At 40.1% G+C, this 22,927-nt stretch overlaps 1 protein-coding gene across 1 annotated transcript in view; it reads left to right on the top strand.

The window, feature by feature from the left end:
- Window positions 1-22,927, top strand: part of TBC1D31 (TBC1 domain family member 31) — a 199,590-nt gene that overhangs the window by 84,139 nt on the left and 92,524 nt on the right. Inside the window, exons 8-10 of the mRNA XM_033933010.1 lie at window positions 10,849-11,034; window positions 13,692-13,771; window positions 21,652-21,798. Coding sequence (XP_033788901.1) covers window positions 10,849-11,034; window positions 13,692-13,771; window positions 21,652-21,798 — 413 coding nt within the window. The remainder of the gene's footprint in view (window positions 1-10,848; window positions 11,035-13,691; window positions 13,772-21,651; window positions 21,799-22,927) is intronic.

The raw sequence follows: 22,927 nt of genomic DNA, 5'->3' as shown, positions 1-22,927 counted from the left end.
CCCTTTTATTATTGATATGCACCAAAATGGATTTGTTGCTGGAAGACATTCATCTAATAACACAAGATTGGCTTTTCATATGTTAAACTTAACAAAAGCCATGAAAGATCCGGCTTTTTCTGTATCCTTGGATGCAGAGAAGGCCTTTGATCGTGTGGAATGGACCTTCATATATCAAGCTATGGAATGGTTTGGAATAGGTTCAAGATTTATACAAATGATTCAAACATTGTATAGCTCCCCTGTTGCAAAATGTATATATAAATAATAATTTTTTTGAATGCTTTAATTTGCGGAGGGGAGTTAGACAAGGTTGTCCCCTATCTCCTTTGCTTTTCGATTTTGTTTTGGAACCCTTGTTATTAGCTATTCAACAAGCAAAGGGGATACAGAGTATTCCTTATTCAGACCGGGAATACAAAGTCTCTGCATATGCTGATGATACTTTGCTTCATTTGAGAAATCCTGAAACAACCATTCCATGCTTACTAGAATTGATTGAAAAATTTGGAAAATTTTCAGGGTATAAGATAAATTGGAGGAAATCTGAAGTTATTCCACTAAATGTGTATTGCACAAAAGGATTATTTGATTCATTTTCTTTTGAATGGAAGGAAGGTGGATTAAAATATTTGGGTATTTGGATAAAAGTACACTGGAAGGCACAATGAAAGAGGACGAAAATTTTTTATTAATAATAATAATTTTATTTCTTATATACCGCTGTACCCTAAGTTCGAAGCGGTTTACAATGAGGGTCGTGCCGAGAGAGAGTACAGTGTTAACAGCAGGAGACATATGTTTACAACAAGATACATATGTTTGGAACAAGATATGAGCTAAGTATTGGAACCAGGAATTTGAGCTACATAAGCTTTGGAACATGATATCTAAGATGCGTTGGTACTTCTGGATGGGGCAGTTTGCCAGAAGAAAAGGTGATGAAAAAGAACTAGTTGGGGGAGCTTGCAAGAAGGTACAGGGAAAGAGAGTAATGGAGTTAGTGATAGGAGGCGAGATATTTTGAGTCAAGTTACAGAACGAAGGGATTAGAGCAGGTACAAGAGATCAAAGCTGAATACAGGAAGATCATTACAATATGAATAGGAAGTAGGATATTACAATGAATAAGATACAGGAAATTACAATGTGCATGAGATATTGGGAGATGTTTACAGTAAGATAGAGGATATTACAAAGTGAACAGGTACAGGAGATGTTTACAATAAGATACAGGATATTACAATATGAACAGGATACAAGAGATCAACGCTGTTTACAGCAGGATATATACCATGTGAGTAAGAGAGGAATACAGCATTAAGCGTTGGGAGTGGAAGGGAAAAGGTAGAGGATGGACTTTCGAGGGGGATTATTACAGAAGGTAACAGAAATGTGTGAACAATGGAATCCATTACATTTGTCTTGGTGGGGGAGAGTTCAAACTATTAAAATGATGAAATTGGAGGAAGTGACGTCATCGGGAGCGATGGTGGCTTAAAATCGTAGCTCCTCCGAATCACGCTAAACTTTTAGCTTTAAGTCAGCGGTACGAGGCTAGTATATTTTGCTTTTTGCATAATTTGGAGCGGAAAACTAGTGGGCTGCAGATGGCTACAAAAAAAGGGCGAGCTGATTTGAAATCTTATGCTTACCAGCCATCGGATAACTCTGAGGCCTGTGAGACTGATGAACCACAACGCGGTAAGGGCGTTGCCCAGCTGAGTACCGAGTCTGATGCTCGATCGGCCACCTGTGGGGAAATGCGTGCATGGATGGCAGATTTAAAATCTACAATGCTTTCTATCCAAAGCACTTTGCAATCGGAGGTGGCTAAGATTGGGCAGTCAGTGCAAGATATGGGGGCTCGGCTGCAGGAGTTTGAAGAACGCGTTATTGACCATGATACGGATATAGTGGCCCTGCAAACGCGGTGCGCTCATTTGGAACGCAGACAGGAAGATTTTCAACTTCGCCTAGAAGATGATGAGAATCGCAGCCGACGAAGTAATGTGCGAGCTAGAGGGGTTCCTGAATCATTGGCTGCATCGGAGTTACAGGCTCATTTGTTGGACATCTGCAAGCGCTTTCTTCAGGCAGCTGACCCAGAGGCTCCTATACCAGTGATCGAGTTTGAAAGAGTGCATCGGGCTCTGGGTCCCCGGGTAGGTGATCGGCCCCGGGATGTGGTAGCCTGTTTTACGCGCTATCCAGTTAAAGATCAAGTTCTTCAAGCCGCTCGAAAAGTGGGACATATAACATGGGAAAATTCTAAAGTGGAATTATTTGCGGATTTATCCGCAATTACTTTAAGAAAGCGTCGAGATTTCCGGGAGATTACTCGCTGCTTACAATCCCATGCTATCAGATATCGATGGCTTTTTCCTTTTGGACTTTCCTTTCAAGTGGCTTCTCAACAGCATAAAGTTACTTTAGTGGAGGAAGCTGTAGCTATATTACGTGAAGCTCAACTTTATGCACCCTTGGAAGAGCCGGCTACATCATCTGGAACTGGTGCTTCATCGCAGCGCTGGAAACGGGTCCCTACTAGTAGCAAGCGACTGCAGCGGAGATCTGGCCTGGAGCAGAATTCGGCCTCTGGGCTTACCTGAATTTTTAAGCTGCTTTGTTTGGTTCTTGGTTGACTGATTTGCGATTCTTGCTAGCTCTTGTTTATTATTAGAATATATGATCTCTTCTCGTACTATTTATCATATGATTGGTGTGATTTGGGGTATGTTGGGATGTCACTTTCTCTTTTAGCCCACCATAAGGAGGGCCTTTGGTTAGGTTGGGGATGGGGGGGAGGGGGGTGGAGGGGGAATGGGGAAGGGGTTTTTTCTTTTCTGCTGCTGGTTTTTAATGAGGGGTTTGTTATTCTGGGTTGTGAAGGGTTACTTGCGGGAGTTTGGTTGCGTGTGGGTATGTTGGAATGAATGGCTCCTGAAGGTATTAGTTTCTTTACTTTAAATGTACGGGGTCTGAATGTACCTCGAAAGAGGCAATTGCTTTTTAAAGAGGCTGATAGGTTGAAGGCTGGGGTGGGTTTCTTTCAGGAGACTCATCTTAAGCCTCAATATGAATCGCTCTTGAAACATCCTCGTTATCCCCATATGTATTTTGCTTCAAATGAGGAGGGGTCTAAAAAACATGGAGTAGGGATTCTTTTTGCTAAGCACCTTGATCCTCAGGTTAAACAAGTGGTACGAGACCCGATGGGTCGTTATTTGATATTGAAAGTTGAATTGCAGCAGGTGCTATATACTTTTTGTAATATTTATGCTCCTAATTCTGAGCAAAAAGATTTTTTGGTATCTTTAGACCAGGTGTTGCGAGGGGTTGTAGAGGGTTCTTTATTAGTAGGGGGGGATTTTAATTTGACCTACGATGTGGGATTGGATAATTCGTCACAGTCGATCCATTATGGAAAATCTGATAGAAAGCAATTGCACTCTTTCTTTATGTCCTGGGATTTGATTGATCCTTGGAGACATCTAAATCCTACTACCAAAGATTATACTTATTTTTCAACAGTACATGATTCATATTCTCGTATTGATTTTTGGGGCATTGATAAGGCTTTACTTTCCCAGGTGTCAGATGTTGGCATTGCTCAGCGTGTGTGGTCAGATCATGCTGCGGTACACTTTGTTTTATATCCTCATATGGCTTCTTTTGGGCGGCGGTTCTGGCGATTTTGTGATAGCCTATTGGCGGATCCTATAATAGTGTCCCGAATAGAGCAGAATTTGAAGGATTATATTCAGTTTAATACTAGTGATGAGATTTCTCCCTTGATATTTTGGGAAGGTATGAAGGCAGTTTTACGTGGTCATATTATTTCTATTGGAGTACATCGACGGAGAGAACGTGGGCGAAAACAGGAAGCTTTACGCCAACAATTGCATTATTTAGAACAAAAACATAAGCGGGATCTTTCTCCTACTTTGCTGACGCGTCTAGATAAGGTGCGAAAAGATCTACAGGTGATGCAATTGGATGAATTATCAGACCAATTGTAGTCGGTTCAACAAAAACATTTTGAATATGGTAATCGGGCGAGCCGTCAGTTGGCTTATAAGTTGAAGGCTCAAAAATTGAGGAATGTGATTACTAAAGTGACAGCCTCTGATGGTTCAGCCTGTTATACGCCGGAATCTATTGCAGGTGCTTTCCTTTCATTTTATCAACATCTTTATACTCCTGAACAAGATGTGTCTCAAGTTCATATTGATAATTATTTGGCTCAGACACAGCTTCCTGAATTGACATCTGAAGAAGCAGAGTGTTTGTCAGCCCCTATTTCGGAAGTTGAAACTCAGTGGGCAATTTCCACTTTGGCTTATGGGAAAGCACCTGGGTTAGATGGCTTTACGAATAGATTCTATAAATGTTTTAGACATTTGCTAGTAGGCCCTCTTACTCGGGCCTTTAATAGTCTAGAAATGGGTATGGAGTTGCCTTTTTCATGGAGATTGGCGGGTATAACACTTATTTTGAAACCGGGAAAAAATTCTATGCTTTGTGGATCATATCGTCCAATTTCGTTGCTAGACACTGATTATAAAATCTTCACAAAAATTCTGGCTCGTAGGTTGCAATGTTATATGACTTATTTAGTACAGGATGACCAAGCGGGTTTTATTGCGGGGAGGCAAACATTTGATAATATTCGTAGATTGCTTCATTTGATTTGGTTTGTACAACGTGAAAAGATGCCAGCATTGCTTCTGAGTGTTGACGCTGAAAAGGCCTTTGATAGGGTGTCGTGGCCATTTTTGTTGAGCACTCTATCAGCTATGGGAATTAGAGGAAAGTTTTTAGTGTGGATTCAGATTCTATATACTAAGCCTTTAGCAGCTCTCCGGATTAATGGGGGGTATACAGATTCATTTCAGTTAGCCAGAGGAACAAGACAAGGCTGTGCACTTTCGCCATTACTTTTTGCGCTGGTGATGGAGCCTTTCGCTTCTCATGTTCGAGCCCAGCAGTCTATTCATGGCATGGTTTGTAATGGACTTTCCACAAAGTTGTTGATGTTTGCTGATGATGTTATTTTTACTGTAACTGATCCTTGTGTTACTCTCCCGGGTATTATTGGTGAATTGTCTGCCTATGGCGCTGTATCCGGATTTCGGACCAACATGGATAAGTCTGAGATCTTAAATTTGTCAGTACATCCAGGGGATTGTGCTTTTTTGAAGGCTAATTATTCTTTTAAATGGGCATCTAAATTTATACGTTATTTAGGGGTCAATGTGCCAACGCGGCTTTGCTCTTTGTTTGAAGTTAATTACCCAGCGATTTTGCAATCTCTTTGGGTTGATTTGGATAGATGGGAGAATGTTTCCTTATCTTGGTTTGGTCGCATACAAAGTGTAAAGATGATGGTTTTGCCGAAGCTACTTTATCTTTTTCAGGCTTTACCAATTCCTTTGTCTGCTGCTTTCTTTCGTGGGGTGGCAAGAAAAATTTTTAAGTACATTTGGAAGAGTCGACCCCCACGGGTACCTAGGAATGTGTTGTATCAATTTCGCTCTCAGGGGGGTATGGCTGTACCCTGTTTGCGGCGTTACTATGAGGCAGCTCAATTGAAGTCTTTTTTGAGTTGGTGTAAGGATAGATCAAAAAGCTGGGTTCGAGGGGAAAAAATTTTGGGATCGGAAGAGCTTTGTCGGGTGATCCCTTGGTTAAAAGTGGAAGAGGCTCGACAAATGTTTAAGGGGGCTAACCCTTTTTTGCATCATACGTTTGTGATGTGGATTCGGCTGCGCAATAGGTTTTTCCCTTCTCGTTTGTATTTTCGTAGTACCCCGTTGTGGGTTGCGTGGGGTTTTGCACCTGGAAGATCTGATTGTCGTTTTCGTGTTTGGGCTCAAATGGGTCTTATGGATTTGGGAGATTTTGTGGAAGATGGACGATTATTATCATTTTTGGAATTGAGGGAAGCTTATGATTTGCCGCCGACTGATTATTTTCGCTATCTTCAAGCAATAGATTTTATTAGTCGCAGGGCTTTTGATGATATTTGTTTGGAGGAAACCACCCTGGAGTGGGCGATTATGGGTAGTAGTGGTAAGGGGTGCATTACTAGATTTTATAAAGCTCTTATTCAACAACAGGCTCCCCCGGTAAAATATATTTCTCTTTGGGAGGGACTTTTACGCCCAATGCCGTCGATTATTAACTGGGAGCGGGTGTTTAGTCGCCTGCTTCGAGTTTCTATAGCCAGCTCTTTGGTGGAAAATGGATATAAGATGCTTTATCAATGGTACCTTACACCCCAGCGTCTTCATCTTATGTACCCTCAAGTATCTAATTTGTGTTGGAGACGCTGTGGTCATTTGGGTACCTTTCTTCACATCTGGTGGGATTGTCCGAAGGTAATCCCATATTGGGAAATGGTTTTTGAATTGTTGTCTGATATTTTACATACCACGATTTCTCGAGCTATGGGTAGTGCTCTTTTACATCTACCTTTGGTTCCATTGTCTTCTAATACACATAAATTGGCTTGTTATATCTTTACTGCTGCTCGTCTTTTATTAGCGGCATATTGGAAACAGGCCTTTCCCCCAGGTCGACTTCATTTATTACGAAAAATAGATTTTATTTTTCGTATGTCTAAATTGACGGCATTGACAAAATCTCGTCTTACACCCTTCTTCAAGGTGTGGAATCCTTATATTAGGTGGTGTGAATGTCCTTCATGATCTGAGTGTTTAGCTACATTTTTGTAACCCTATGTGAAAGTTGATTTTGGGGTGGGTTAGGGGGGGGGGGTTTACTTTGACCTATGTGATTCTTTTTTGCATTGTACTGAAGATTATAGTACAACTTTATCTTTTCACTAATTTGGGGGAAAGGGGTTGGAGAGAATGTGTCATTGTAGATATCTGTTTGCTGAACCTCTGTGTTTTTGTTATGTATATTTGAAAAATTTCTCAATAAACAAATTTAAAAAAAAAAAAAAAAATGATGAAATTGCCTGTGGTTTGCTATCAGATGGGAATATTACCAGTTTTTTTTAAGGGGTCCTTTTATAAAAAGTTAAACAGTATTCTTACAAAATTTGTTTGGCTGAGCAACTTTAGTACCTCTATAAAAATCAATTGCGGAGGGTGGGGTAAATTTTCCCAATTTCTATAGGTATCATCAAACCTATATTTTGAGACAGAGTATGTATTGGGTCCTCCCAGAACTCATCGACAATACTCCAGATTGGTTGTGGTTAGAATGGCGACTCATGTTCCCCTTGAGACTATGTCATGTTCTTAGTATTAAAATGCCTAGGTTATATAAAGAAAACAGAATTTTTATGGATACATGGAAAACCCTCAGATTTGTTAATAATTTAACGCCTATTCCAATCCATAAATCAACTAATCAAACAATATGGTTAAACTCCAAGATTCAAATTGGCGGATTTAAGGTCATCTGGAAGCATTGGATGATAGCAGGCATACGGATTCTAGATGATGTGATTTCAAATGGTAAGCTGCTTGACTTTTCACAGTTGCAACATAAATATGGTCTTAATAAATCACAAAGCTTTAGATGGTTGCAACTGAAGCAGGCTATTCAGAAGGAAAAATCTCAATAATCAGTATAATCTGGAGTTCTTGTGCTTTCAGGTGGACTTCTTGGGTCACTAGGCCACAGAGTGGTATAAATTGATAAATTAATTTATAAATAAAAATCCTAAAAACGGACTTAGGGACATCTGGAGCATTGAGATTAAGCATCAAATTACGGCGTCTCAATGGCCACGAATTTGGTCTTGGAGAATGAGATCTACAGTGTCTGCATCTATGAGACAAACTCAATCTGGTCTCAAATTAATTCTTTATTAGAAAACCATGTAGAATTATCATACGATACAATAATGTTTGGGATGTCAATGAGAACAAAGAGTCAAATTTCTTCAAGCAATAATAAATTTTTATTGATCATGACAGGAGTCGCCATACAACATATTACCAGCAATTGGAAAAATTACAGTAGACTAAGTTATACCTTCTGGTGGAATTCGTTATGCCACATTTACAAAATAGAAAAAGTAATTGCCATACAAAAAGGAAATTATAATAATTTTAAAAAGATTGAGGGCCATTGACAAATTATTGCAATGATTAGACACCATTATTCATTGTGAGTACACTTACAAATAGAGGGGATGGGTGAGGGTATAAAGTTATGTTAAAGTTGATCAATTGATAATATTGATATGATATTTTTTATTAAAATATTTGTGGGAAGGGGGATGAGGAGGGTATAAATGTGTTTTTAAGATGATGTTAAAAGAAATATATGAGATGTTTATAGGATTTAAATGATATAATATTGTGCTCTTGATTTTGGATGGAAAAATGAATAAAGAATTTTGAAAAAAAAAAAGGCATCTGCAGGATTTTTTTTTTTTTTTTTTAAATTTCTTTATTCATTATAAATTTTCAAACAAGTGTACAATAAATCACTTCATAATATACATTTCCACTTGAAATTATTACAAATTTCACACCACAAGAATTATCTCCCTCAACCCCATACATATATCTTTATAAATATCCAACACTTTTAAACACCCCCCCACCCCCTACCCTCCACACATACATAATAAATGGGGTTAAATACAATTTATTTATTATAATAATCTATTTACTATAATAATCTATTAATGGCCCCCAAACATCTTTAAATTTATTAAAATATCCTTTTTTAATTGCCAATGTTTTTTCCATTTCATACATATGACACACCGAACTCCACCAAAAGCAGTGATTTAACCCTCTATAATCCTTCCAATTATATGTTATTTGTTGAATGGCAACTCCTGTTAAAATCATTAAAAGCTTGTTATTATTAGAGGATAACTGACACTTAGCCCTCATAGACACCCCAAATAAAATTGTGTCATAGGATAGGGCTACATGATTTTCCAACATACAATTTATTTGAATCCAGATCAATTTCCAAAAACAATTAATAAAAGGGCAATAAAATAATAAATGATCTAGAGTTCCAGGCTCAAGATGACAATGCCAACATCTATTAGACTTAGAGCAATCCAATTTTTGTAAACGAACAGGGGTCCAGAGAGCTCTATGTAACAGGAAAAACCATGTCTGCCTCATAGACGCTGACCTTATACATCTCATCCTCCAAGGCCAAATACGTGGCCATTGAGATGCGTTAATTTGACACTTAATCTCAATGCTCCAAATATCCCTAAGTACAGTTTTTGGTTTTTTATTTAAATAGCCAGATAATGTTTTGTACCACTTTGCGGCCTGGTGACCCAGAAAGTCTGCCTGAAAGCATAAGAATTCTAGAGTAAAATGAGTATTTAAGGATTTCCATTCAGGGAACCCTGCCTGAATGGCCTGCTTCAATTGCAACCATTTATAACTTTGTTTTTTATTTAGACCAAATTTATGTTGCAATTGTGAAAACTCCAGCAGTTTACCATCAGAAATAACATCTTTTAAAGTATGTATTCCTGCCTCAATCCAATCCTTCCAGACAATCATAAAACCGCCTATTCGTATCTTAGAGTTTAGCCATATGTTTTGACAAACAGATTTTTGAATAGTAAGAGGAGTTAAACTGTTAACATATTTTAATATTGTCCATGTGTCCATTATTATCCTGTTGCTTTTCCTTATTCTAGGCATTTTAATGCTAAGCAGATGACGAAGCCTAATAGGAGACATGAGCTGCCATTCCAACCATAACCAATCTGGAAGCTTCTCCATGAGTTCTGGGAGGACCCAATACATACCTTGGCGCAGAATATAGGATTGATGAAACCTATAAACATTTGGAAAATTTACCCCTCCCTCCTCAATTGGTTTTTGTAAAGTCACTAAAGCAATTCTTACAGCTTTACCCAGCCAAATAAATTTACTAAGAATATTATTTAATTTTTTATAAAAAGACCCCTGAAAAAAAACTAGTATCATTCCCATTTGATAACAAACCACAGGCAATATCATCATTTTGACAGTTTGGACTCTTCCCCACAAGATAACTGCAAAGGATTCCATTGCTCACATAACTCTGTTACTTTTTGCAATAAACTTTTTTCATTCATTATAATTGTCTCATCAAGTGTGTTTTTTATCCATATACCTAAGTATTTTATTCCTTCTTCTTTCCAAATAAAAGGTAATGAGTCAAATAATCCTTTTGTGCAATGCACATTCAAAGGAAGAACTTCTGATTTAGTCCAATTTATTTTATAACCTGAAAACTTTCCAAATTTTTCAATCAAAACCAATAAACTTGGAATGGTTGTTTCAGGATTTCTCAAATGAAGTAATATATCATCCGCATATGCAGATACTTTATATTCTTTATCCTTATGCGGTATACCCTGTATCTCCTTTTCCTGTTGAATAGCTAATAATAAGGGTTCAAGCACTATATCAAAAAGCAAAGGAGATAGAGGATAACCCTGTCTAACTCCCCTCTGCAACTTAATGCAGGATTTTTTTTTAATGAGAACTAGGCTGGAAATATGGTTCAGGGAGAGGTTTAGTGGAGTCAACAAATTAATCTTTATGTAGTTGTCTGAGATTGATTCTACATATTGTTTTCTCTTCTCCTTGTAACCTTGGCATAGTCTCTTCCCCTCCCTTGCTTCCAGTACACTTAAACTGAAATTCTATAGAGACAGGAGAAATACCTACTATTGAGCTAAAAATAAAAAAATATGCACTACATTCAAGTAAATGTTAACATATACAATTTTATTTTCCAGGTAAATGGCAAAGAAAATGACACTAGACAAGTACAGAGGTTTATTGCCTTTACTTTGGCTCTGATATTTTCCTCATTTACTTTCAGCCGCCCTTGCCTCTGGTTAAAGTTGTTAAAGATTTCCCTAAAGACAAAACTTCAATAGATCAGTCAAGTGTAACAAAGATCAGCATGACATCTGGAAAGGCACAGAGACCTTTGAAATCAAAAAAAGGCAATATTCAAACCAGAGTTCTAAAGCCAGCCTTGACTAGTGTTTTAGAAGATAAAGAGGTAAGAATAGGTTTTTAATCTATATATATGCAAACATTGTAACAGAGATGTGAAAAGTCTGTGCAAGCTCACTTAACCTCCCCACACTCAGATTTTCATTTTTGTAAAGAATGTGTTTTACAACATCATAGTGTGGTATAAATATGTACTATATACAGTTCTTTCATTGCCTGTGTATTTGCCTGCTGATTGATCTGAATAAGGGGCCTGTGTACTAGGCTGCACTAAAAATTTTTAATCACAGATTAATTGCAATTAGAATTTTTAATCATGTGATTAATCATATAAAGTGCCCTCTCCCATTTCCTCCTGTATAGTGCATAGCAGATGTAAATTCTCAAAACTGACACATTTCAAATCAGTTGTCATGTAGAAAGGGGGTATATCAAATCCCATTACCCCCCTTACTAAACTAAAAATAAAAGAAGAGCAACTAAAATGGTTAAGGGGCTGGAGGAGTGCAGTGAGAGATTAGAGAAACTGGGCCTCTTCTCCCTTGAAAAGAGGAGACTGAGAGAGGGGACATGATCGAAACATTCAAGATAATGAAGGGAATAGACTTAATAGATAAAGACAAGTTGGTCACCCTCTCCAAGGTAGGGAGAATGAGAGGGCACTCTCTAAAGTTGAGAGGGGATAGATTCTGTACAAACGTAGAAGTTCTTCTTCACCCAGAGAGTGGTGGAAAACTGGAACGCTCTTCCAGAAGCTGTTATAGGGGAAAATACCCTCCAGGGATTCAAGACAAAGTTAGTCTCAGTCAGAGCACTGGTCTTTGACCTAAGGGCTGCCGCGTGAGCAGACTGCTGGTCACGATGGACCACTGGTCTGACCCAGCAGTGGCAATTCTTATGTTCACCTTCTCTCCCAGAGCCACTTTTGATACATTTGGAGGAGTATCATTAGTGCCAACATGGATGAGCAGCATCGGATAATATTTTTTTTTCTGGGGCTATAGTTCAGTTGGCACCAATGCTACTCACTGCTCCAGGAGGAAGTAATTTCAAATAGCCATTTTATCTTCATTTCTGCATTAATAGTGGAAGGAAGATTCTTCTTTGAACTGCATTGTTGAAGGACAGTTGCATGTGTGTGTGTGTGTGTCATCCGACTCCTAGTGACACTATAAAAGCAGCTTCATAAGCTGTCTGTCTGTCTCCCTTGAGGTACATGAATGCTACTTCTGCAGTATTCCCAAAGTAGAGGATCTAGTTTCAGATTAAGGTTCTGAATATACAGTGTGATAAGTCAGTGAATGCTCTCCAAACATTAAACAAGGTTTAACAAAACTAGGTTGGTGAATGTTTTTTTTTGAAATACCTCAGCCCCACCACTCCACCGCTATGTTTACTTCAAAACAGCGGGAGATTTACGTGGTAACTCATCATAGGTATTAGTTTTCTAAATGCTGTGGCAATTTTACAATATTATTATCATTTTTGTAAACTAAAGTAATATATTTATATAAACTAAAATAGTATAATATATGTACTTAGCTTTTACACACAGCTGGACCTGGGAGTCTGACCCGACATGTTTCGCACAAACAGTGCTGTTTCAAGGGTATCCCGAGGCCACCGTTGTCATCCGACTCATAAGTACAACTTCTGTGAAAGAAGAACCCCTTTTGTGGATTCTTTCACAGAAGTTGTACTTGTGAGTCGGATGACAACGGCGGCCTCGGGAGACCCTTGAAACAGCACTGTTTGTGCGAAACATGTCAGGTCAGACTCCCAGGTCCAGCTGTGTGTAAAAGCTAAGTACATATATTATACTATTTTAGTTTATATAAATATATTACTTTAGTTTACAAAAATGATAATAATATCGTAAAATTGCCACAGCATTTAGAAAACTAATACCTATGATGAGTTACCACGTAAATCTCCCGCTGTTTTGAAGTAAACATAGCGGTGGAGTGGTGGGGCTGAGATATTTCAAAAAAAACCATTCACCAACCTAGTTTTGTTAAACCTTGTTACCATTGAAGAGGGTTGGTGTTAGAATTAATAATTAACACACTGGTATTGGACTAAAGCTCCAAACATTAAAGACATCTTAGTCTGATAGTTTTTTTTTGTTTTGCTCTCTTTAATATGTAATGTAATGTAGCCTCACCTATCTCAAGTTTCTTCTTCAAAAAATACACACTGCATAAAATAATTCTTTTTTTCCCCCCAATTATTTATTATTTTCAATACTTACAATAAGTGTAACAATAAATGCAACATTTTATACTTCAATACCACACTTAATATTCCATTAATATCCATTTCAGAATTAGTCCCCCTCCCTCCTAAACAATCACAATGCCCAACACATAACATTTCTATACTGAACCCCAATTCAATATATCTAAATTCATTATCCTATCAGACCCCCAACCTCCCCCCTCCCGGATGTGCATGTTTATAGGGGGAAAACAATAATTAGATGTTACAATATTTTGCTAATACATAAAATAATTCTATAAGAAAAATTCTAGTTATATAAAAGCAAAGAAGGTGCATTTTACTTACACTTTTAAAAGGAACATTATTTGGAACACACTGTTTGAAGAAATATTCTAATCTTGTAATTCATGTGATATACTAGATGCTTAGAAATCCAAGGCTGTTAACAAAAATTATTGTGATTATTTTTTCCTTTATTTATAGAATGTACTACCAGATGGATTGAACAAAAAACGATTGCAAGATTTGTTGTTAGGGTTTGGAGAATATCCTGCGAAATACAGGTATTCACAAGAAGGTGTTTTTGGGAAGTGGAAAGGTTTTGTTTTTCAAGAAGTAAAAATCGGTAATTTTATAAGCTCTATATATGAGTGCAACTAGACACCTAAATATGGATTTTTGGACTTTTTAGCTTCCTCTTGCTCATTTTGGCCTACTCAGTCAACAGGCGGAACAAGTGCTGGGTCGGGAAAGCTAACCCGGGTTTACTGCATGGCAATGTGTAGCATTGCCACTGGACCATAAGGAATAATCTGTCAGTCAGTTTGGTTGTTCCCAAAAGCTATAATGAATTAGTTAATCCTAGGATTTGTTGGATGCAAGCCTAACTGGTCTGACTCTTTATGGTCAGCCCACCGATCATGTCATTTTGGATTCAATTGGCAAATAAAAAGAACCCAAGCAAAAGCTAAAGAAAATAAAAGAAATATTAAATTCCAAGCTAGCAGAGGTTTGATCAACCCAGTTGAATTTTGGTTTCATTATGACATTATTTCAAACCCAAACGATGATACCCCTTTTGTGGATTCCTAGACAAATATTAACAGATTTTAAATGAAATGGCCCCCATTAAATTGAGAAGAAAGAGACAAAGAAACTTAGATGGATTGTTTGACACAGACTTGCTAGTTATAAAAAAGGAATTAAGAAAACTGGAAAGACAGTGGGTAAAATCGGGAGACATGGAACACAAGGTGGCCTGGAGGTTAAAAATAAAAGAATATAAAAATCTGATTAAAGAGAAACGTCTAGCTTTTTACGCTCAAAAGATAGGTAACCCATCTATTAATAGTAGAAGCCTTTTTAAACTGGTCAATGACTTATATGATATAGAGATATTCACTGGTTCCACTGAAGAATCCACTCTCTCTGCAGATGTGCTGGCAGATTTTTTTAATAACAAACACATAAATTGAGGATTACTCTAGCAGCTTCTATCAACAATTATCTGAGTTTCCCTGTTTTTCAGAGTTTAGAGGACCCTAGAGTTGATATGTACTGGGATATGTTTGCAGCTCCTAACTGGCAAACTTTCTTTAAGTTTTACAAATATGCAAACTCTTTTTGTAGACTGGACAGCTGTCCCCCAAACATCATGAAAGATGCCCCTGTCACTATCAAGGTTAAACTCTTCAACTGGGTTATCTCCGTACTATCTAATGCAGGGGTAGGGCACTCCGGTCCTCGAGAGCCATATTCCAGTCAGGTTTTTAGGATTTCCCCAAAGAATATGCATTGAAAGCAGTGCATACAAATAGATCTCATGCATATTCATTGGGGAAATCCTGAAAACCCGACTGGAATACGGCTCTCGAGGACCGGAGTACCCTACCCCTGGTCTAATAGGCTTTTCCGGAGGAGTTAGGTCATATATTGATTACACCAACTGTCAAAAATTCCAAAGAATCTATTACCTTGGCTTCCACTTATAGGCCTATTGCTAGCATTCCTTTGTTTACTAAATTGCTGGAGGGTCTGGTTAACTTGGAACTGACTCCTATTTAGATAAGTTTAATATATTACATGATAACCAGTCAGGTTTTCGATCAGGTTTCAGTACTGAAACAGTCTTGGCTTCTCTGTTAGATTATCTCCACACATTATTTAGTCAGGGTACAAGCGCTTTGATTCTGCAACTTGATTTAAGTAGCGCTTTTGATCTGGTCGACTGCTTAGAATCTATTGGTATTTCGGGAAGTGTCCTGAACTGGTTCTGAGGTTTCCTGGGCAGTAGATCGTACCAAGTGTTCAAGGATGATAAACTCTCTTATCGTTGGGTAAACATATGTGGGGTTCTTCGAGGCTCACCTTTATCTCCGATCCTGTTTAATATTTACCTTGCATCATTGGGAAACCTCTTGCAAAGTTTAAATCTTAGGTTTTATATTTATGCTGACTATAGTCATCCCCCTAACGTGTCTGACAGTAGAGATAACAAATTTTATAGCAACATGTCTGAAACAGATTGAATTCTGAATGATTGATTTCAAATTGAAACGGAACCCTGAAAAAAATAAATGTTTTATTGCAAGTCTTAGTGACAAGATTAAAGAATCAATGATTCACCTGAATGGTTGTGACTATCCGATAGAACAGTTCATAAAAATATTGGGAGTGACTTTAGATCGACACCTTACCTTAGAACAACACACAGATTTGTTACTCAGGAAATGTTTCTCAGTTCTTTGGAAACTCCGGACCATTAAGAAATATTTTGATACAGCTTTCTTTCGTTTGTTAGTTCCATCATCGATACTGAGTATCCTTGATTATTGTTATATAATCTAACTGGAAGCCTATAAGAAAATCTTCAAAAAACTAAGAGTGGTTGAAAACACTGCTGTCCGACTGATTTTCAATCTGAAAAAATGGGACCATGTTACTCCTTATTACCAAAAATTACACTGGCTACCGATTGAGGCTAGAGTTTTATTCAAATTTGCATGTGTTTGCTTCAAATCAATCTTTGGTATGTCCCCAAGTTAACTTGTTTCCCATTTCTCTTTAAATCACTCCAATAAGCCCACACGTAGAGTCCAGTTATTCTCATATCCTACTGTCAAATCGTGTTGTTTGAAGAGATTTATTGAGAGAACTCTCTCTTTCCAGGCAGCCAAAATGAATGCCTGGTTTGGCAAAATCATGCCAGGAGTTGCATCTTATTATTTTTTTAGAAAACTATTAGACACAATTTGACAAATTTGTAACCCAAGCTTCATAATTGCTTTTTAAATATAGCATGTATTTTGTACATTCTAGAAACTGATGTATCTTTTTGAACTGTTTGTTCAGCCTTATCTGTTGTGAACTGCCTAGAACCATTCGTGGTCTGGCGGTATATAAGAATAAATTATTATTATTACCTGAATAATCTTCTTTCAGTTAGTCTACTAAGGATTCCGTACATGTGGTGATTTATCCCTTCCCGCTCTTCAACTGAAGAAACATCTGGCTTCGCATTCTTGGCTGAAGTCATGAAGTCAGTCGCTGTTCTTCCCCAGCATTGCACAATTAAATTGAACACCCTGCACGAGAACGACCACTCTCCCTGTTCTAGGAACTGTACTTAGAAAGTTAGCCAGAACATTTTCCACTCTGGCCACTTGGGCCGCAGAAAGAGTCTGAATGTTGACTTCTCCCCAATGAAAGAGCATCTGAGCTACCAGAAATAAGGGGATTTCCTTTGTACCATCCTGCCTGTTGACATACGCCACTACCATGGCATTGTTGGAGAACACTCTTACCGCGTTTCCCTCTAGGATGCTTCCCAGAGCCTGCAGAGCTAGATGAATGACTCAGAGCTCCAGACAATGTATGGACCACTGCTTCTGTTGGGGAGTCCATTGGCCCTGAACCAAGCGATCCCCACAATGAGCTCCCCAGCTGAAGAGGCTGACATCGGTCAAGATAGTCATCCATTCTGAGATCCAAAGAGGCATGCCCTTCAAAAAGGGCATATCCTGGAGCCACCAGTGGAGCTGCAGCTGAAGAGGATGTTTCTGTGAAGGCCACCAGGACAGAAAAGAGTCCTGTAGAGGCTGCATATGGGCTATGGTCCAGGGGACAACCTCCTGCATAGCTGCCTTGGAGCCCAGCCCCTGAAGATAATGCCAAGCAGTTTGAAATTGCATTTCCAATAAAGACTGGACCTGGCTCTGGCACTTCCTTTTGTGTGGCTTGGAAAGAAACACTTGGTCACAAGCCGTATCAAAGAGAATGCCCAAGTACTCCAGCCTCTGGGTGGGTTCCAGATGGCTCGTCCTGAAGTTGACAATCCAGCCCAGATGCTGGAGCTGGTCTACAACTGGATGCATCACCAGCTCGCACTCCGGTCTGGACAGGGCCCTGATTAACCAGTCATTCAGATAGAGATGAACTTGAATCCCCAGGCACTGGAGATGAGCTGCCACCACCACCAATTACCATGGTGAACACGCGAGGGGCTGTCTCCAGTCCGAACGGGAGAGCTGCAAACTGGAAATGCTGCTGAAGTACGTAGAACTGCAGATATTTTCTGTGGTCTGGAAAGATGGGAATATGCAGGTATGCTTCTGTGATGTCCAGGGAGGCTAGAAACTCTCCCGGAGCCACAGCCTTGATGACCAAACAGGCTGTCTTCATGTGGAAATGTGTTACCCTCAGAAACACATTCACTGTCTTGAAATCAAAAATGGGCCTCAAGTCCTCTGTGTCTTTCTTTAACATGATGAAGTATCTGGAGTATCTGCCTGAGCTCGAGTCAGGGGACAGGTTCTATGGCCCGAATGCCTAAAGATCTCTGGAGAGTGGCCCGGACCCTGATCTCCTTCTCTGGCCATCTGGCAGAAGAGTCGAGGAACAGATCCATGGGAGGGTTAATAACTCGATCTTGTAACCTTCTCAGATGATATCCAGCATCCACTGGTCCGATGAGATTTTCTCCCACTCCCAGAAATGCTGACAACTGGTCCCCAATATGCAGAAGCAAGGCCAGCAGCCTGGTGTCATTGAGTCTTTTTAGAAGATGGGTTGAGGCGTGATCCAGCAGTCTGCTGGTGCGTCGAACTGCTGAAATGCTGCTGGTAACCTTTGACGGGTCTCTGTGCCAATGAACCCTGCTAGTACTGTCAACAGTGGCGGGAAGGATTAAAAATACCCCTACTCCCACCAAGCAGCTGGCGAGGCCTATTCTCCGACAGGGACTTAGGGCAGCGATCTGCCACACTGGCCATAACATCATCAAGACCCTTACCAAAAAGCTTCTGCCCCTTAAAAGGTAGTCTATTCAAGGTAGTCGTGAATGACAAGTTACCCACCCACTGCCAGATCTAGAGCATCCTGTGAGCCGAAACTTCATAAGCAGACACCCTGCTTATGACTCTGATAAGGTCATAGAGAACATCTGCCATATAATCCACACCTTCCCGTACTAGATGAGGGCAGGTGTCCACCGCCGAAAATGTCCAGTGTAACCTGGTGTGGCAGGTCCTCTGCAAAAGAAGTGGCAGCAGCAGCTCTTATTTCCAGAGCCAGGGCCTCAAATTGTTTCTTAAGCACCATGTCCACCCTGCAGTCCCGCATATCCTACTGCATAACAACCACCTTCGCTTGGGAGAGCAGTATGCTTGATGAAGTAAGCATCCGCTGAATCCACCTTTGGCTGAACAAAGAACTGCTGAAACTCAGGTGCCATGGAATAAAGTTTAGCCATGGCCTTAGCAACCCACAATGACCCCTCCAGGGTCTCCCACTGTTCTGTGACCAGGGCAGTAATATCTGGATGAGCCAGAAAGAAGGAGGTTTGGTTGTTAATGCCACTTATGACCATGCATTTAGAAGTGGAGGGCTGTGTTTCCAGCTTCAACTCTTAGACCACATCAGAAATAAATTGATAAACTGAGACTGACTGAAAAGTTGGTGAACACAAGGATCTTCTTCTTGGTCAAGAGCCAGGGAGGCCTCACGTCTGTTGGCCCAAATAGGGAACTTGAGTCATCCAGGACTGAATCGGAATCCTGGGACAAAAGTGGTCTGATGTCTGACATGCTAAAACACCCGTCGAAATTAAAAAACTCACTGGAACCAGGGGCCAGCTTGCTTATGAACATAAGCATTGCCTCTGCTGAGTCAGACCGTGGGTCGATCGTGCCCGGCAGTCCGCTCCCGCGATAGCCCCTCAGATCAATGACCTGTAAGTGATCTGTTATTTAACATTTTGCCTTGTATAGTATCCCTCTAGTTATACCCTTCAATCCCCTTTGCCTTCAGGAACACATCCAATCCCTTTTTGAATCCCAAAATTGTAATCTGTTCCACCACCACCTCTAGAAGCACATTCCAGGTGTCCACCGCCCTCTGAGTGAAGAAGAACTTCCTAGCATTTGTTCTGAATCTGTCTCCTTTCAATTTTTTTGAGTGCCCTCTTGTTTTTGTTGCCCCCGCCAGTCTGAAGAATCTGTCCCTCTCTACCTTCTATAAGAACATACACAAGAAGCAGACATCGGAGGAGAAGACACTCCCTGGGTTGAAGGCTATGTACTCGGTCCTGGACGTGTCAGAAAGGCTCTCCACATGAGATTCATGAATTCCAGGAAGAAGCCTAGTGCAGGGAAAGTAAATGAAGTCTGCAAGTCCTCCGGCTGGGCACTCGCAGGGACTTCCGATGCCACGCACTTCCGCTTCACATCAGTGTGCGAAAAAAAGTCCCAGGCACAATTTTCTACCCATCTCCCAGACCCATTGTGGTTCACCAGCCCTGGAGGATAAGACTAAGTCCGAGACTCCCGCCCCTCCCTCATATGTGTTTACAGCATGTGGTACACAGATGCTCTTCCGCCAGTAATTCATCACAAATTCGATATGAATTCACATCCTCACCCCTTGGCATGTCCATCCCAGCTGATTGGGAGGGGGAATAGGCAGATAGAGGCTTTTGGAAAAAAAGATTGTTTGAAATCCAAGCTGGCTGCCATCATGGAGAAGTGCAAAAAGACAGATGTAGGAGTTTTGAAAGTGGAAGACCTGAACTCTAACCCCAGGAACTCTCAAAATTGTAAGTTTCTAACCCACCCCGATTCTCCCATAGGAATGAATGGGCTTTACTCACAGTTTTCTGTTGGTGCCTGCCTGCAGCTTTTCCAATGCAGCTGTAAGGAGAAAATGACTTTCCTGCCTCAGATACTTCCTGCGACTCCTCCAGACCACAGAATTACTTGGGCTGTAAGCCAGACAGACTGACCTCGACCTCCACACCCCCAGGGACCTTGGAACATGATAGAGGTGAGTAAACACATAGCCAATGCTCTGATACCCCGAGGGTTCTTACTCAGGGTGCCCACAGCCTGCGCTCAAGCTACTAAGAAACTCAGAAGGCAAGCCAGCTTCCAGGGAAACAGACCCAGTAGAACACAGCAGGCTGGCCTTCAAGGTCCACCTGAAGGCTTGTGCTGCAGACTGGCACAGCAGGTCTGCGTCCTTTTCCAGGCAGAGAATCCCCAAAAATGGGGTCTTAGGGCACCGAAGCCTCAGAAAAACCAAACATGAAATGCAAAAAAGCAGATCAGATCAGAACCCCTCTACATAGTTCGCTTGCAGAGAAAAAACTGAGGTGTGGACTGAAGCTCTGCCTCTGTAGGGGAAGTGCTCAAAGCTGTAAGTATTCTCTCTCTGCAAGCCAGTGTGTGGGAAGGGATAAGTCACCACATGTATGGAATTCAGAGTAGATGTAACTGAACAAACTTTTTGCAATTTTAAAAGATACAAAAGATGATCAAAAGCGATAAGGAAAGAAGATGGTCTTGTTAGGGGAAATGAGCATAAATTATAGCGCTTATCTGGGTCCTCTACTGTTACTAAGGGCTCCTTTTATCAAGCCACGCTAGCGGGGTGAGCGTGCACGACTTTTAATCACGCGCTAACCCGCGCTGGCCAAAAAACTACCACCTGCTCAAGGCAGGCGTTAGCGGCTAGCATGGCCGGCGGTTTAACGCATGCTATTACGCGTGTTAAACCGCTAGCGCAGCTTGATAACAGGAGCCCTAAGTGAATAGACTTTAATGGGTGTTGATTACACACTGCCGCCTGAGATAGAGAGCTAAACCAGGGCAGTACCCTAATGCTGCTGCTGTCACTAGAAAATGACAGACATCTATAGTAATCAGGATGAGAGAGTTAGACCTGCTCATTGCCCCATGGTGTTGCTGCTATCCTATTCAGCCAATTATGTTAAGTTTTCCAATATTATTTAGGTGGGTTTTAGCACTGATATAACATGTAGCACATATTTAAGTCATGTTTAGGGTCTGTATTTTTCTCTGAATAAGAATAAAATATGTGAGGACATACACTCTGGGTTTTTGTTTTTTTTTAGAGCACCTTATGTTTGAAACATATGTTTCTGTTACAGGATGTTTATTTGGCGCTCTTTACTACAGCTTCCAGAAAACCATGTTGCTTTTAGTAATCTGACAGATAAAGGAACCCATGGGGCGTTTTTGCACCTTCATGAAGAATACCCCATCAAAAGCATGAAACTATTAAGGGTCTTGCAAAGGTATGTACCATCACATTTGAAAGTGACATCTACAAATATATTCTTTTCAGTTCAACATCTACATCGCAGTTAGATATTGTCCAAAAGTTGGTCTTCGTTACAAACTCACCTATTCTAACTTGATTATCTAGATACTCGATTTCCCAGAGTTTTAGCTACTCTATCTACCTTGACTAATGTTACTCGGTACCATTAATATTGTATTCTCATATTCCATTAAAACAAATACTAATGTCACTACTACATGTAAATGAAACAGCAGTGCTTGTCGTTATTAATTTTTGGCCACTTAATATTCTTGTTACTTTTGTCTTTAGCTACAACTTGAGGGTATTTTAAGTTCTACAACTTTTGTAAATGCTTCTAGGGAGCTTCTAGGGAGGAGAGACAGTATTAGTATATGGATTGATGTCAGATGGTGCTTAGTTTACCCAAAGTCCTGATTGAGTCACTTAGAAGGTGACACTCTTTGAGGGAGGGACCTTAATAGGCATGAAGACTGCATTTTTTCCCAGAACAATAATGAGATTTCAAATTGGTGACCAATGAACTTTCCTGCCAGAATTCAAATTTATGACCAACAGACTTTCCTGCAGTATTCCAATGTACTTATTACTAAGGAATGGATAAGAATATTAATGGCGGAAGGAAATAAAAGATGAGAAACTGAGCATCCAAATCTGAGTTTGGACATTTTGCAGAAGAATGCACTTCACCAGCAGCTGCCTTGGACAGCAGAAGCTCGTTGCAGCCTAGCCTGGTGGTTGAAACACCAGTCTCATCAGAGGAGTTTCCCTTTGCATCTCTTCACAGATAACTCTTGTGGACACCAGCCTATACGGCTGGGGGCACATTGTGAAGGGTGTCCAGTTCAGGGACATTGGTCCCCTTCCCAGAAGAAGTGGTTATTCAATTGTTTGGAACTTCAAGCCATCTGCCTTGTGCTTTAGTTCGGGGGCATATTTTCAGATCAAAGTGGTATGAGTTTTCTAGGACAATGCAACAGTGGTAGCCTGTATCAATTGCCATGGGGACACAAAAATTGTTGCTCTATGATTGGAAGCCCAGATGCAGTTTCAATGGATAGAGACCCATCTTTTGGTGCTCTCAGCAGTGCATGTAGCAGAAG

The sequence above is a fragment of the Geotrypetes seraphini genome, chromosome 2 (genome assembly GCF_902459505.1).
Source record: "Geotrypetes seraphini chromosome 2, aGeoSer1.1, whole genome shotgun sequence".
In the NCBI taxonomy this organism is placed as follows: Eukaryota; Metazoa; Chordata; class Amphibia; order Gymnophiona; family Dermophiidae; genus Geotrypetes; species Geotrypetes seraphini.
This window is presented reverse-complemented; position numbering and strand designations above follow the sequence as displayed.